The sequence below is a fragment of the Taurulus bubalis genome (genome assembly GCF_910589615.1).
Source record: "Taurulus bubalis genome assembly, chromosome: 16".
NCBI lineage: Eukaryota > Metazoa > Chordata > Actinopteri > Perciformes > Cottidae > Taurulus > Taurulus bubalis.
In genome coordinates, this window is record NC_136604.1 from 19771558 (window position 1) to 19789270 (window position 17713).

At 43.5% G+C, this 17713-nt stretch overlaps 1 protein-coding gene across 1 annotated transcript in view; it reads right to left on the reverse strand.

Moving 5' to 3' along the window:
* The window catches only part of trappc9 (trafficking protein particle complex subunit 9), a gene marked incomplete at both ends in the record, with an annotated part of 158179 nt that overhangs the window by 77630 nt on the left and 62836 nt on the right, over positions 1-17713 (reverse strand). The window contains one exon of the mRNA XM_079232134.1: positions 4258-4400. Within this exon, the coding sequence (XP_079088260.1) occupies positions 4258-4400 (143 nt within the window). The remainder of the gene's footprint in view (positions 1-4257; positions 4401-17713) is intronic.

The window sequence follows — 17713 nt, forward strand, 5'->3', positions numbered from 1 at the left end:
GGTGTTGTAGTGGATTGTACTGATGCATTATACAGCAAGGTGTTTCTAGTCTGGGCGGAGTGGCTTCTTTTCTTTTGTGTACAATTCACGATGTTCATAAATATTTCCTTTTGTGCAAACACAGGAAGAAGAAAACATGACACTTCATGTGCAAGTACTCTTCAGTTTGAGCTCAGAGAAGTCTGAACACCGGTTCATTTGCTCTCACCGGCTGTGCTTCTTGAGACAGTGTAGGTGCTATCAGCTATCAGCTATATTACGTTTTGACTGAAATAATGTTGACATCGGTGTCTTTTTACACACTTTTTAAAAACCCAGTGAAGAATAGGCCTCATCTATAAATTGTGAGAAGAGTGAATTTGTGCGTAAATGGACGTTTGAGGCCGTTTTTACAGCCATGCCATCTTGAACAAACCAGTTTGTTTTATGCATGTGTGAAAACACATACACATGGTGAATAAATGAGAACAAATACTTGCCTTTAGTCAAAGTCAACGGGCTCGTTATTTATTTTTTAACTCATCAGTAAAACAAATAGACCGTAAACTAGCCTTTTTAATTAGATTCAATGTTAGCTGGTCGATGCTAACGTGTGGCTAGCTAGCTCGCGTGTTTGTGGACAGCTCGCAGGTTGAGAAAGCTGGTGAGTAACACGCGAGGTTGGTAACTGTTAGAAAAATGTACTCGACACCTTGAGGTAAAATCATAGATCAGGACATTTATTCTTTGCAAAGAGAAACAGTTACAGAAGTACACAACATGACATGTCAAGTGCGTATCCTGAACTGCCTCCCGACAGTGAGAAGACTACCTTCTTAAATACATATATTATCAATAGACAGAGGGCCCCAAGACGCCGTCATGGCTCCATCGTGAGTCCCTTCTTGTCTCTTGATAGATTGGCTGGTCAGGGCCGAAGTCACAAGACTGAAAACCATTCTGTTCTTAAACAAGAGACCTACTGATACATCAGTCTCTTGTCACAATCAGCTGACAACGCCAGAGATGTGTGAGCATTAAAAACTGTGTGAGAGTTCAATCAGAAGTCACTGACTTTATTACTCATACGACTGACTAATGTACCTTGCTAATGATCCTGAAGGTAACATGAAAAACATTGCTAATCAAGCGTAAATAAGTTTTTCTTCTAACAGTAACTGTTAGATATGTTAGCGACTTGTCGCACACAAACGCATGCCCCTTATATTTGTCCTTTTAATTTGTCAAGGCCAAAACACACAAATCTACCCATAATCCCTCATGTTCTGTTGACTGATTCAGCTTCACCACACCTCCTTCAACCAGTGGACACGTCCAACTCTTACTCCGATTACGTCAGCGATGCCAGGAGGGCAGAATAAAGATCAACAACGGATCCCACCAGCGTCTTTCATCCACAACAGCTGGCACGGATGAAGGCCTCCCCTTCTGCTGAGGTACGCGTTGCAGCTACACTCGCTAATTGAAGTGAAGCACATTGTCAAAAGCCTTAATTATACACATGAAATCCACTGGTTACCTTGATTACATCTTATATAACCAGCACCAAGCAGGTGATAAATGACTGCACCCACTTCTGTGTTGTTGTGGACATCACACTGGATGCTTATGGTGAAATATTCTGCACAGCAACGCATTGTATTCAAGGAAATAAATCATCAGGACTGTTGGAGACAGGGACGTCTTTGAAGACACAGGGCTCTCGGAAGTAAACAATTCAAACTCTGTGTTCTTTATATCACCTAAACCATGACGACTTTGGTATAATCTTTGTGATTTTTAGAATAGACTGCTACTTTTGCTTTGATATAGTTCAATATATAGATGTTTTAAAGTCAAATATGTCTTTCAATCATTCTTATTTGGATTAGGAAACCGGAGAAAGCCGTGTACGAACAGTACAGAGTACTAGAAGATGAAGCAAGAACATAAGAGTGTCAGAGGGGAAGACAAAGGAAAGCAGAAGGATGAGGAGGAGGAGGATACAGAAAATATACACGATGCGGAGCAAGATAATGAGACAAGGAAGGGAGAAAGAATGGATGAGGAAGAGGAAGAAGAAGAGGGAACATGCTCACGGATCACAGGGAGAATGTCTTCCTCTGTTACTGTAAGTAACTACTGTACTGCCGCACGTTCTAGGACATGAGCCAACTCTAGAAACAAGGAAAACGACCGTCAAAAAGTGTATTTTAAAGAAAGAGAGGAGGGGCTGGTGGTGGATAGGTTGAGAAAGAAGGAATGATCGACACAGACGCGCGGAAACAGATCGAAGTTGCTGTATTGTTGATCAATTTCATACAACCACTTCTAAATTCTCTTCTAACTTGCAGCCAGAGGAAAATGCAATATTACCAATCTCAACCAGTAAGGTGTGTTACAGGTGAGACACCCTCTCAAATGATGTATGAACCTGTGAGGTTATACAAACCGGGTTGCGATTACATTCTAAAACGCTCCTTTAGGTCAAGAGAAGCACTTCACTGAATAGCATTTACCCGTAGTAATATTATCATCACACCATTATTTTAGCCTGTAAAAAGAAGAAGTGACTTTGAGCTATACAAATACACTTTATTTGACTCGAGGTCTGCAGGTAATCTCCTTAAAAGCTCTCCAAGGAGGCCTTCAAGTTCAACGCGTCTCAAATGAGATCTGCTCGGGAGTCGGCCGAACGTGTCGCGGTTGAGGTGGCGCTGCCGTGTCGTTGCAGCCGGTGCAGCATCTCTAAGTATGCACACGTATCAGCGCTGAGCCAAGATGGATGACTTAAACTGTAGATATTATCACAGCTAATGACTCACCTCAAGTGGTCATTACTCGGCTACAATCCGTCTCCCTCGCTTGGAGGTTGTTTTTTTTTTCTTTCATGAGAGTTGAGGAGCTGGAAAAGTGAAGTGAGAGAGTGTGTGTGTGTGTGTGTGTGCTGTAGAGGATGTCTGATGGTGTCTGCAGTAATGTATGTGCATGTGGAGAAAGAATGGGAATAAAAAGACTGAATATCCTTTCGGTATCCATTCATGTCTGGCACTGTCTGGCCAGAATACCATTTCTTAGTCCCCCGGTGTTGATAGTAACGATGTCATAGTGAGTACTGAGGCAGTGTTTGAAGAGAAGGTAGATTCAAAAAAATAATACAAAATAGCTGCAATTGTATCATATGTGAGATTAAATGAGCCTTTAGAATGGAGATCACCTAATTACCTTGACAAGAGCTGCTGTGAGGGTTTTTTTTTTCAGCTTTTCTGGCACTCCAATGAAGGTTGAGTGTTATTTCTATCTTATCCGACAATGGCTCGGTTTAAAATGAACATAAAAAAAGCCCTGGCCCTTTGAAAGATACTGCTTCACCTCAACTAAAACAGACTTCAACTATCCCTGGTGAGCAAAAATCATTAAAGTAAATAGGCGGCACCATTTGACACGACTTAATTTGATTCCTGGAAGTCAAACCGGCTCGTGACGTAGGGAAAACAACTCTTCTAGCACAACGCTATTTCAGCGTCTTTATTCAGTTCCTTATATGGGACCTCGTGCTTATGTTGCTGGATGTGCAGCCTGCATAGAAAACGCATCAACTCTATACATTTATACCACGTCAGTGTTGTGTTTAAAGCGTGTTGCACGCCAAGTTGCTGAAAAAAAAATCAATTAAAATAGTTTAAAAGGCAAGCGACAACACATTTCTTCAGGTGGAAAAAAAGTATTTGTAGTGTGTATTGAACTACTGATATTAGATATCGGGCTGATACTTAAATAGCTGGATTGGTTATCGTGACAATCTATTCGATTCACATCTATAACTACATACTATGTACATTATATACTGTACGTACCTTCTGATTAATTTGTTGCCGTATTAATAATGTTCTTGTTTTGCTCATTTTGAATATTTCTGGCCAAGTTTTATTCATGTGGATTCATCATTCCGGGAATGAACAACAATATTTTATCTACGTATTTACTTATCAGATACCCAAAGCCCAGGTTCTCTACCTGGGTATCTGGACTGAAAAAGTTGGGTCAGTGCATCCCTAATTATAACTGCTATAAAAATGATATATACATTTTAGAGTTCTTTCTACTTCCAGCTATGGATGTGTAATGAGGCCATAATGAGTCACATGTGACAGGAGAAAGAGAAAATGTCCAGAAACCGCTTGGGATTCAGAAGGTTAATCAGCCCAAAGCTCACGGACAGAGGCTTCTCCAACTGCTTCATTAATCCACAGACAATGAAGGTTACTCATGTGTTACCTGGTCGCAGGGAGGGTGTTGACTCTGGTGAAGAAAACGGACGGCTCCACGTCGACGTGGACTCCTAGAGACAGCTCCCGGTGGTAGCCCTCCACTTTGCCTGCTCCTCCCGAGTACTTGAAGTTCAGAACGGCTTCCAAAGACTGCAAAAAAAAAAAAAAAAAAAAGGACAAGAGAAGGTTATGAATGTAGATCCAGCTGGTTTGACAGTGTTCTACAAGGAAAGGGCGGATTCAGCAATAATACAAAACTCCAAAAATACCCTGTGATTTCAAAGCCATATCTGTAGGGAAGACTGAGTGTGATTAGGGTCAGAGGTCACAGTTGGCATGCTCAGCTAAACTGGGGTGATTTTGAGATCGATGCATCAGAAGTCATTACGGTGAGATAATAAACGCAACTCAGCACAGCCAGTGTGCCCTTTAATGAAAAGTGTAATGGTAAAAAAAAAAGGCTGAGAGACTGGGAGGAGGGGATGATTGGTGGCTCCAAACAGACAATTCTGAACGTTTTCTCGTCCTAAAACAGTCTGGGAGGAGAGGGAGGCCGATGGGTGCAGGAGGGTGGGACTTGCTGGCCAGAATAACAGAAGAGGGACGGGGAAATTAAAAGTGGCAGTTTATGGCGAGAGAGCACAAGCTGACTAAGCCGGTTAAAAAGGGAGCATCCGAGGTTCCTCCTATGCGGTCTATATCATCCCTCCCCATATTGCTGCTGGCTGTGCCTTTCCAGACAACACATTTCACTGATCCTTTGATTATTTTCACTCTTTATCCCCCTCTTTGTAGGGGTGCAGAGTGCCAAGTGGAATGATTCGGAGGCCTGCTGGCGAGACGTCTGGCCTATTTCACCCTAATGACAGGAGCACAGCACACTGAGCAAATAGATGGAAACATTAGAGAGGATTATTGTTATTGTAGACCCAGCTGATTCTAAAATGTCACTGATTTTGAACTGCATGGGAAAAAACTATACCACATACTTGGTATATTTTCATTTCATACATAAGATTGTATTATTTCCCCACGTATTATTGCTCCACGCTAGCAGAGTGGCTCTATGGACGCCAGTGTTGGTTCACTTCTGCACAGCGCTGTGTGTGTCTGGCTCCACACATGATTGTTTGCATTTCTTGAAACCAAATCACACATCATCTGCATCTCAGAAACTACGGGATGACTTGCCCTGAGATGTTGTACAGCCATGCATGATAAACTTTACTGAACTCCGGTTAAACCCTGAATCGTGAGGGTGACATTTTGGTGAGTATTGGTGAAGACTTTCGTGGTGCCCAGTGGATGAATCCTAATGACCTTCGTGATCCCCCTGACTGTGTTGAAATGTTCACTGATACCGTCAAATATATCAACATCTACTAGATGCATTGGCGCAACATATTGTACAGACATTCATTGCTGACCAGGCGATGAATCTAACTTACTTTGGGGATCCTCTGGCTTTTTCCTCTTGCGCCACCATGAGGTTTGCATTTGTGGTTTTTGAGCAAATACATTTTCTTAAGACATCAATGTCAGCTTACGGGTGAATTGTTAGAGCGTAGGTGATCGCCTGACTTTTCACCTGAAGGAGGAGTGATGGAGCGAAACCATGAAGGGTTCACGTCCGCCTGGTCGCATGTTACTCCCCGTCAATTTATTCCAATTCTTTGGTTTATATAATACCTGCAAAACTAATGACATCCACATCAGCCCCAGCCATAGATGTACGAATGTTAGTAGGTGTACATGATACGTTAGGACGGTGAACGTGGTAAACACACCTTCCAAAGCCACGAGCATGGCTGTAAACTTGTCCTATTCACAGTAAATGTCAATGAACTCTACTCTTTGCTTAATATATTGAAGCATAGTATAGTATAGCGGAGGGACTGCGGGTTATTCTACCACAAGTACAGTTGACAGCACGCCATCTGATGGCATAAAGACCCCGAGCGTATTATAATTAGTGTGCTTATTTTAAAAAGGGGAAGACTGATGGAGGGCTTCATAAACCATTTCCCCCACTGCCCGTCATCCCAGTGGAGATAGTCTGCTTTACAAGTGCAGGAAGAGCCGCAGCCTCTCAATGCAGCTGCACTGGCAACACGATAAAAGGGAACGGCACGTTGATACCAATCTCATTTGAATTGATTGACTGAAATCTCCGGGATTCCTCGAGCAATCACACTGGTTTGGAGGTCAATTCCATTAAAGTCTATGTTTCCTCTCTAACAATGTTTCACTTGCTCGTGTTCGCTAAAAGGATAAGGCTGGCGTTTTATCTTTTAATTATTATCACCGAGGCCCGTGGACAAAAACCAACGAGTTCATCTTCCTCACAATATTGTCTGTGTTGCCAACGCCAAAAAGTATTTAAAAAAAACACATGAAAGATACATAACATCTTTGTGGTTGACATGTAGCTTTGTGTGTGAATGCATATATTCTGATTTACAGATCTGTATTAATGGTGAAAAACATGCAACCTTGTTTATTTCCCTTCTTTTCAGCAGTCGAGTGATGCTGTGTGGTACTAATGGCCACAAACGCGCTCCTCTTGAGGAACAGCGATTGTCTCAGTGACACCAGCAAACAGTGTCTGCGTACCCCAATTCCCCTTTCCAGACCCGGGGGGACCGACCCCAGAGCTCCCCCTTTCCGTCCAATCCTCGCGCTCAGCTCTCCGCTCTCCCGCGGGACCCTATTTCAATCACACTGGGCTAAAAATAGGCCCCCGCTGTAATGAGCCGGCGGCGTTGGGAGCAGGCCAGCAGCAGCAGCGACACACACACACACACAGCCTGACCGCGCTCATGCATTACCTCCGCATGCAGGCGGACAACGTGATCAGTGAGATATGCAGAGGTTAAGGTGACCGTTTTGATCAAGGCATTCCCAAAGACTAGACTGCATGAGCATGAGTTTTTAGTCAATGTCTTGGAGCTTGAAGCCAACGAGCAAACAGGAAATAGACAGAAAATGGGAAAAATAGAGGGACATGGCTTTTGACTGTATTCTGTCATTTCGATGAATGACGAACAATTGTTGAAATATGCCAGCTTGTATCTTTTAACGCCGCAAGTGACGGTTACAGGATAACGCAAAAATGCTACCGTTTAGCATTTAGCTAATGCAACAGTCGCTCATCATGATCATAAATCAATCAAAAAGTTCACCAGTTGACGGTTCAGAATATTTACATACATTTTGCTCAAACAATAAACTACTCATCTTAGCAGACAAAGGGAATCTTTCACAGTAGAACTTATTTTACTTCTTTTGAGTTCAACGTTGAACTTTTAAAAAGGGGAAGAATTTTCTATTTCTTTTCACCAAAGTTGAATAGTCTCGCTAAATAATATCTCAAGGTAGCCGCTGATGTGGAAACTTGGAATCGCTATAGGATGTCCGACTGGAATTGGCACAGTTATTGTACGTTTTTTAAAAAGGGCTTGAATCACACAATCAGACATTTCCACTTGAACACAGATCCTGTGTAACTCCCAGAACATTTTTGGCATCGGCGAGCGTCTCCACTCGCCTTTTTTCTATCTTTTTTTTTCACGTTTATGTAATCTGAGCTTTGAGCTAAGCGACCCAGACATGACATGGCTAGCAGACTCTCAGTGTGAGGACCGGCTCTTACCTTGACTGCCATCACTCAATATTTCTTTTGCTGTGTCACAACAAAGCCTCCGTGGACGATCAATCATGCCCATCTATACAAATGATGCATTTGTTTTGACAACAGAGGTGAATTGCGAACGTCAAACGTGCAGTTTTCTCTCTCTCTTACACATGACGGGCGAACAAAAACAAAAAACAGGCGGAAGAAGAGGGAAGCTAAAGGCTTTTTGAATGCTTTGGCACGGAGATAAAGATCCTGACATATCTTGCTGAGGAGATTATGGCTGTGGACACATGCCTCCTGAAACTACCAAGTGACATGGAGGTATAAGGATAGGGGCGAGTTTAGCAACTGTCCTCTGTTGGCACTGGGGCAATGGCTTTCAGGCTGTCATACTGAGAATTATATGAGATACATATCAATTTAATCAGTGCATAATACAGAGGCAGCTCCTTGAAAGATTAGCTGACAACTGCAAGGATTTACATAACACCCACCTGAGGGACAGGAATACCCTGAAAAAACTACAGTCAGCTATGCGCTCCTTGTGTATTATTATTATTATGCGTTCTCTACCACATGAAGCATCTGCAAAGTCTTTGTTCTGTGCATTTAAACCTACACCGCTTGTACACCAGCTTGTAATGTGCATGACCATCCCATAAATGCCCAAGAATCAGAAAGAGTTATTGTAAGACAAATAAGACTGAGACAAATGTATTCAGGGTCTTCGAAGGTTTTCTGGGAAATAAATGGAACATAGTTGGTCATCTAGTTCTCGTGCGATATCATTATGATCTTCATATACCACTTATTCGCAGTGTAGAGGATGCTACCACCTGACTGGATGGTGGGTGCATTGATCTCTCTAAGGGTGCTGAGAAGGTGGCACACTCCTCACTCGGTGCCTCCTGAGACTTCAGGTACTTCAGGTTTATGATACCTTTTGTCCAAAAGCACTATATTTTATTATTTTGTTATTTAAATCTCATCGTTATATACTTAGTGGCTAATGGAGCTTTTAATGAAGATAAATCGGCTTGGAGGTTGCAAGAAAACGGCAAATGTTTAAAAATAAAATGCCTTTTTTGCACTTCTACCTCGCGAGAAATAATTGCAAACGCAAAAAATAGAATTTCACCACGCCACTTCCACAGTCGCAGCAAAAGCCACAGTAAAAGGCACCGGTGTGAAACGCTTATCTTCCTGCAGACAGCCAAATTGGAAATGGAGTAAAGCCGGCGTTTATAGGGTGACACTCTTCAACATCAATTCCTCCGTCTGTTCCAAAAACATTTATTTCCCCCCACACCTTAATTTGGAAAGAAAGGTGGTGAATTACATGTTCCACGATGTGTCATCCTCCAGCCATGGATCCCGGATGTTTTTTTTTTGTATTTTCAGGAGGTTTCTCCCTCATATCTGGGACAGGTGGGTGAGCGGCGGGCGGACAGAGGGGTCACAGTGTACTTTGACGATGTGATGAAATGGAAGTCTGTGTGCCTAATTGTCCTTAAAATGAGGCTTGACCCCTGCGTAGGTCGCATCTGCCTCGTGGCGAGAAAGCGAGCCATCAGCCACCGGGAGCCATTTAGTCGCCAGCGGCGGCGCCCCGGCTTCTGCGGGGGGAAAACGGAGGAATGACTCGAGGGCATTCGGATGCAGCGTGTCCATTAGGAGCGCTGCTGGCACCGACTCTCATATGTGCAGCCGGCTGTCAATCAACCGAGCCAATCAAATGGGCACCCCAGGGCGAAACGGTGGGAAATTAAACAGCATCCTGGAGATGGCTCCACGTCTATCCGAGGTGAAAATGAGACCCGCTGCAAGTGGCTTTCATGCAAAGGTTGGTCGGAGTGCGTCCGTCCGTCTGCAGCTTCTGAGACACACTTCAACTTTCTGCTGTGCTTATTGGCGATTGATGAGAGAAGAGGGCAGGAGGGCAGATGGAGGCGAATATGTTCTGTATCCGTCCCCGTGGTGTAATGAGTTCGCAATAATCGCTGCATGATGAGGAGCGAGGGGCGCTGCGTGTTGATGTGACAGCAGATGCCGGGGTTAGAGCATCTAAAACTACTCGGTAACAACCAGGCTGCATGCAGACCAAAATAGCTGACACTGCTGACAGGGAAAGGGATTTTATTGTGATTATTCTTTCTTTTTTTTTTAAAGGGAGAGGACCGAGCGAAGCGCGCACGTTTGCATAGTATGGTAGAATAACTTCCCCCAACTCCCCGAAAACACCCCAAAAGCAAACAGCCTCGCTGGAAGAGCCCCTGAGCCGAGTCCACTTAATGATGGTCCTGACATTTCTGCCCACAGCGTTTAGAATGTCGCGCTCTGCACCCACTCACAGTTAGGGTTTGCCTATGATGTGGCAATTAGAATGGGAGACATTTTTAAAGAGTGGGTGAGCAACCTGCCACGCTGCGGGGGACACTGACGAACGGGGATACGGGATGTCAAGCTCAAGTTATTGTAGGAGGTGGAGGGGAGTGAGAACGTCGCCACAGAATGTGAAGAGCGCCGTACGACATAAAGTCCCTAATCTGATGGAGTTATGAGGCCGTAGTGACGCTACTAATGGTGCTTCCAAAAAAAACCTTCTATTCAGATATTAAGCTTGAACTAACATAGCTTGAATAGCCTGTCCCCCCGACATTATGAAATTAACTGATATTGTCAGATAGCTGTTAACCAGAATATCGCATTTCAATTCCACCACTGCAAAGCGTGAAATGTTTCACCATCTTTGCAGAGTTTCACGAGCGAGTCTTATTTTGAAAGCATGCCAATCGTTTCAGTTTTTTTTAAGGCATTGAAATGACATTTAAAAGAAGATGACGCGACACAAGATGTTAACTATTAGCAAATTAAATCGAAAGAAGTGTAATAATACATCATTTGTGAGTAGCGTTTGCCAACATGGACACATGCTTTTAATTTGAAACGTCTCAAAAGCTGCAAGTCAAAAGAGCCAAGTTTGAGTTGCAGCGTGCACTCTGTGCCATTTCAAAGTAAAAACCTTCCAGTTATTGTGGCAGGAGATTAAAATCCAATTTCACCACCAGATAGGAGGGATTCCTGATGAAGCAGGTAGTCCTGGCACCATCCCCCACAGCCATAATCAATTCACCTCAACCTGCACCGGACTTTGAGCTCAGATATTTCATTTGTCCTTTTTTACGTCTCATTTTTGCTCTTATTTGCCGTTTTAGTTTCACTTCATTTTCTTCCGTAAACATCTGGGACACGGTTCCGTGAAAAATCTAAAAGCCAATTAGACTTCCTCTTGCCTCTTTACCTCACTGAAACCCTTCAGGACTGCCGTTCCCACAAATCCTCATCCAACAACATCAGGTTACCAGGGAAACAGCTGCATTCGGCTTGTGCAAATATTAAAAAAAAAAAAAAAAGCTCCCCGGGTTGGTTACAACACCAGGGTCAACAACAAAAAAAACTCAATATCATGGCCTTGGCTCGCCACACACTGCGAGCACACTTGAATACTGATGTGCAACCTCTGCTTACACTTCAAACTACGGGCGCTAACGAGAATACTCAATCACTTAATTGACATTAACAATTTGATTGGTCAAAAGATATCTTAATCATCTATCTGAATAACTGCAACCAAATCTAACTACTCAAGTATATTCTTACAATACTATATTACAAAAACTCAACAAACGTAAAGGTCGTGTGTGTGTGTGTGGGTTTGTGTCTGTTATTTTCTTCCTTACTATCGTAAACAGATCAACACATGCACCAAAAAAATGAAAATACTCCCTGTATATCATATTGTGCATACTCAGCAATAAAGTATATTGAAAAAAAAATAATCTTAAATCAACAATATGCAGAGTTTACACTATCTGAGTATCCACAGCTATATAGTGATAGATAATATTTAATTAAAAGCCCGTTTCTAATACATTGTTCATGTTAATGATTGTAATTGGGATCTTTAAAACCTGTTGCCGTTTCTTCATTTACTCATAACCAGTAACATATTTACACATCTGAACAAAATCTCACATTATACTCTTTTATTATAACACCAACATTATGCAAATAGCCCTAGTGGTTGCAGAGATATACCTTTTTTAGTTTGGATATGCAATTTTTGAACAGAGGCCTAAAGAAAAGGTTGTTTTTTTAAAAGGTTTTAAGAAGTAAATGAGAAATTTAGCAATGTACTTTTACAAAAACTGGTTAGAAATGATGGTAAACATCAAAGCAACAGAGACCGGGATGTCTAGACTTTTAAACTGCACACTGTATACGTTTTTTTCCAGACTTAAGATGGCTCCTCCAGAGCCACAGAATACCCTCTACCCCAAAAATAACACATGTGCTGTGTATTATCTTATGTAGTAAGAGAAGGAAAACAACACGCAGATGAAGAAATATGCCCTCAAAATCCAAGCATTCCTGCCGCAACGGATCCAGAGCTCCTCTCCCTAATGGCAACACATAACTCGGCAGAATACCATACGAGTTCGTCGGCTTGTGCTGCAGACGGTGAGGAGAGCGCCCAAGGCATCTGTAGCCTTTCTTCTGCCTCGTTTTGTTTTGCACTGTCGGAAATCAGTTAAGAAGCACATAACGCAACTGGCCTCGAGTAAAACTCTGAAACAAAAAAGGGAAAATACGGGGAAGCAGAACATTTGTTGTCTCACCTCTGCTTAGCTTTGACAAAGCAGTAAATTGTCGCTCTGATGTCATCGATGCGAAAAACAAGATACAGCAAACAAAACTAACCAAATCTAAAATATAACAAATCAAGAAAATTCACAATAACATTACTCAGACTAAAAGATAGCAAATACAACATTTAAGGATATCCGTTTCAATGAAGTCTTTTCTCAATAAGCGCATCGGTCAACAAGCAAAATGACCCCCGTGAATTCTCACAATAAAAGAACCTCTTCATCTCCAGTGATTTGATTTAATCTCCGAGTGTTAACCAATTCACTTACGTGTGGTTCAATCCGATTACACGTTGTGAGTCATGGAGGGGACGGCGAGCGGATGAACACCGGCACCGCATTTTGTGAAAAAGGAGAGTGCCGTCTGACCAAGACGGACACACACACACACACACACACACACACACACACGATCAGACTCGGAGGTAAACAGACGACCCCGCCGGTGCCTCTCACGCTAAACCGCTGCTCCTTCGTGTAACCCTGTGGTCCTGGGCAGGTGTCGCACCACGCACCAGCTGGAGCGACTACAGGGGCCGAGGCCGCCGCCGCTGTTCTTAAAGTATATCAACAGCCAGGCAGCCGTGGAGATGTGAAGCCGGCTTCAGAGACGCGACTAGCGGAGCTGAAAGCCAGACGCTCTGGAGCCTGAGAAAAAAATGATAAATTGCATGACAATGCATGAGCAGACACTTACGCAAACACACCCACACATTTGTGTTACTACACTTATAAATATATACACACACACACACACGCGGAAAAAGCAGGTGTGCTGGATGGTGAGCGTGCCGGCGGATGAACACCCGGCTCAGGGCGACTGTGTTGCTGCTGAAGGTGATCGGACCGACGGCGGTTCAGCCATATGGAGCCGCACTTGGCCCGGCTCGCTGGATTTCACACATGGATTCAAGTCCAGTAAGCATGATGAAATGCTCGATTCTCTGCTAATTTCACCCGCTGGGCTTGCATACACCAGCAATTTCACACACACACAAACAAACACACACAGTGTGTCAACAAACAGAACTTTGCCACGACCTTCAGGGAGGCGGGACTGAATATTAGACGCCAGTTCATTTGTTCGATCTTTGGAGGTCATTGTTGATATTTTTGGACTAGTATGGTGAACATTTAGTCTTTGAGCAAAGAGAGAGTACAAAAGAACTCTATTCAGTGCAGGAGTAAATTATTTCCATTTATAGAGTGCATTTTGACTTGTGGCCTAAAGTTTTACAGAACAGGGCTTTTATGTTTTAGAAAAAAAATGTTAAAAAAAAATTAAACGGGATGAATTCGTTCAAAGTAAAGTTTCAAAAAACAGCAAAAAATGTTTTTTTAATAGATGAGATTAACACATTTTGTTCAAAATAAGTTAACAAACCAAAAAAGTATATAGATGGATAATAATGCAGAACCAAAGTTGCCAAGCGAAGGGGTGTCCTTTATCTGTGTCCTTTTGACCTGTTGCCTTTTGGGAAAGTGTCTGTCAGTGTTCCTATAGTAGTGTAATACAGAAGTGTTTGAAACGCACACTATTAATATAACAATAAAGTAGTTGACCAAGTTTTACTTTCAACAGAAACATGTCAATGTAACGTAAGTACACAATAAACCAACATGGCGGAAACAGGCCAGAGACTACTTTGATTCCTACAAATTTGATTTAAGATTGTGTGCAATACTTTTGGCTGCAATGTTTCGTACTAGAATAACTCATTTCCATGAAAGGTTCAGCCTCATCATACATTTTAGAGCGAGGTGGGACAACATTCTTCCAAACGAGAAAACGCCACTCAGTAGAGTGTGTAGTAGTGTGTTCTAAAGAAAAAAGACAGACAGACAGTTAGATAATCTCATATCTTGTCGGTTCATATTCACGATAATACAAAAGCTATATCTCAGTACTTTCTCTGAACAAGGACAGGCCTCTGAAGAGATCTCGCTGAAGTCTAAAGAGCCACGAGCCAAACCAACTGTTGCTCTCCCGATCGGCCCGTCGTCTCGCCGCAGCTCATAAAGACCTCGAGGCCTCGGGGCAGAGCTGCATCTTTTACATGAGCAGTAATTAGGAAGACGAATACAAAAGTTATCAGTTCGTCCCCGGGGGTTGGGGGGGGTCCTAATGGACCGGATCATTTGGCCATCAGTGAGAGACGGGATTGCCCGCGGCGCCACATCAAAGAGCAGCGGCGGGTCGTGAGAGGGGAAAAGATGTACGGCGATGACTTGTCGCGTACATCCAGGAGCTGAAGAGCCGGATGAGGGGACGCGTGGCGTTGATGCCAGGACGGGTGTCCCCTGCCTGCTGCGGTCTAAAATTAGCTGCTTCTGACTCTCTGCCAACAAGGCGGGCCTGCAGGTTTGCTGACTCTCGCAGGAAATCAAGCGCGCCCTTCCACAATTCGCTCAAATATTAACAACTATGTGATGCGATGGTTTAATTTCGAGGAGCTACGTTTATCCAGTAGCCGGCTAGCTCCCTCCAGGAAATGCAAATCGCAGGGCAAATAATGAAAACGCTAAAATGAAAAAAAGCCTCACACTGCTCGACACTTTGCGTGAGTTTTGCAGATAGTAGTGAATTATACATTTGCCTTATCATGAGTGTAATGACGGCCGTGCTTGAGAAAGGATGAAGCTCATAATTACATCTTGGGGGTTATCGAAACTACTCCCCGTGATGTGCGGGAGCCGGCAGACAACTGCTCAGCGACCCCCCCCCCCGCCCAAAACCTCATCCATCTTCGTATTTCTCGTGTTTCCTCCCTTCATCTATCACATCTAGACACAAGGGACAGGATCCACGTCGCTGTGGCCTAAAGTGGGAAGTGACGGGACACAGCTGTGGTTTTTTTTGCAGCTGCAAATTCAAACTTCCAATCAGCGAGGCCCGTGTGGATCCGCGGCCAGGTTAAATTAAGCACCGAGATTAAACCGGCTTGGAGGAATAAAGATGTTGGCAAACAGCCCGCGACCGTGTGTTGCCGTTCTGTGTGCCGCTGTTCCCGATGATGTTCCCGATGATGATTACGCCTTTTGATTAGTCCTAATCATCTCCCATCCCCCGCCTCTCCTCTCCACAGAGGAGGAACGCAGGCACTCGAGACCCGACGCCCAAAATATGAAATAAGACATTAACAGATAGTGGCGTAGTACACCAGGCTCACCGCCCCGAGAGGACGGATGGAATTTTAAGTCCGTTTGCCCCCACGGCGTCAGTGGAGACAGTTATCCTAAATAAGGCTGAATCTTTCACCGAGGGAGCTGCGCGTCAAGATTCCCAGAAGGCGGAGGAGAAGAGAAGCAGCTCTGTGATGGACCTGCTGAGGCTTTCTTCCTTTATCCAGGGTCAGGGTCAACGCCTGACAGGTGCTAGAAAAGTCACAAGACACAGCTGGATCCTTCAGCGCGGGGTCGAGAAGCCCCGTTCACAAAGACCCAGGCGGAAAGTGTTTTTTTCTGTAATGTCTCTGTTGCAGTGAAGGGTCGCAAAGTCCCAAAACCTGGATGGAAAAGCATGTTTCCTCCATCAAATCGCCAAAACTTCACTGTTTACCAAAGCTAGAATATTCGTCAGATTTGTATCTTTCTGACGGTCCTTGAACACATCATGTGTGCAAACACTTCAGTCAGAAAATGCAACTTAAAATTAAAATAGAAAGTTTTATATTTCATCAAAAGCATTTTATTCTGCATGTCTCATTGAAAGTTTATGCCTGAAAAAAAAAAAAAAAAGTCTGCGCACAATTCTGTGAGACTTCGACTGAACTGAAGGCTGATCCAGATTTTTCAGCCAATAACGAAACTTTGGAGGAATTAAAAGACGAATTGCTGGAGTTCTCTAGGTGGACAACTAACAGCAGTGTGTTTGCAGCTGAGATTACAAATGAAATATCAAACCTTTGTGTATTTAAGGGGAAGTCTTTGGGGAGAAATTTGATTCAATAAAGACGCTACTAGTTGTATCCGTTTTGCTTTGTTGTGGGTAGAGCGAGTCGTCCTTTATTGGCGCCAACTTTTTGTGTGTACCCAAATATATAACGATTATTTATTTTTAAGTATCTGCACAGATGTGCGTTTCATTGATGACGTGTTGCAGAAAACTGAATTATTTATCAATCTACATGCACAACACACTTTTCTCAAATGGTGTCAGGCAAATAAAATCAGAGAGTGACCCTCATTGTAGCCGGTTATCTGAAAAGCAGCTATAATTGAGATTTGTTTATAATAGCGATACATCAAATGATGATGTGGATACAATGTGAAAGGGGTCGCTCGTAGGGAGCATCATCCTCTGAATCTGCAGCTCCCCTGAGCGTAGTTTCAGCTCATTGTTCAGCCAACGAACTCACCGTTTCGGTTCCCTCCCACCGCTCTCCGTGTGTCATTTTCAGCAAGAACGCTGTAGGAACCCACTGCACACCAATCAGCGGGCAGACCGGACTAGCTGGTGAACATCGTGGAGCATTTAGCAGCTCAAGAGCCAGATATTTCACTCAGGAAGTGCTCAAATTGGTTGGAAAGTTAAGACTTTAAGGATTCTGTGCCAGTCACCTTCCTAAAATAATGGCCCATGTCATTTATTTGACAAAAATCACCTCCTCTTGATTGCTGCCCACCTCTGGTAAAATCCTATAATACATCCTCACTTGAACAGATCATGTGATTCTACCACCTGTAGTATAAAGGTCTGACTAAGGTCATATATATGTTTTGAAATGACGTAGGCCATTATTTTTTAGGCAACGCATCAGCAGCTTTTCTTTAAAGATCGGCTTTCAAAAGCCGATACTCATTGGAAAGGACATAAAAGTGGACAAAGCTGGCGGTGAACGAGGAACAGTGGTTTTAATCGAGCCAGGGAAAAAGAAAAATCATTTGGTGGTTAAGCCGGAGTTTCACACTTGAGCAGACAGCTGTGGCGGTTATAAATATCTGTATCACGAGCAGGGATCTGTATCCGTGAACAGAGCCGAGCTGCCATCGGGAGGCTGGGCTTCTAAAAATAGCAGCCGGCTGGCAGGCAGGCAGCCGACTCTGTCTCCGTCTCCACTGGATTTGATTAGCCCTGAAGAAACTCTATGCTCCCCTCCACTGACACGAGTGTGTGT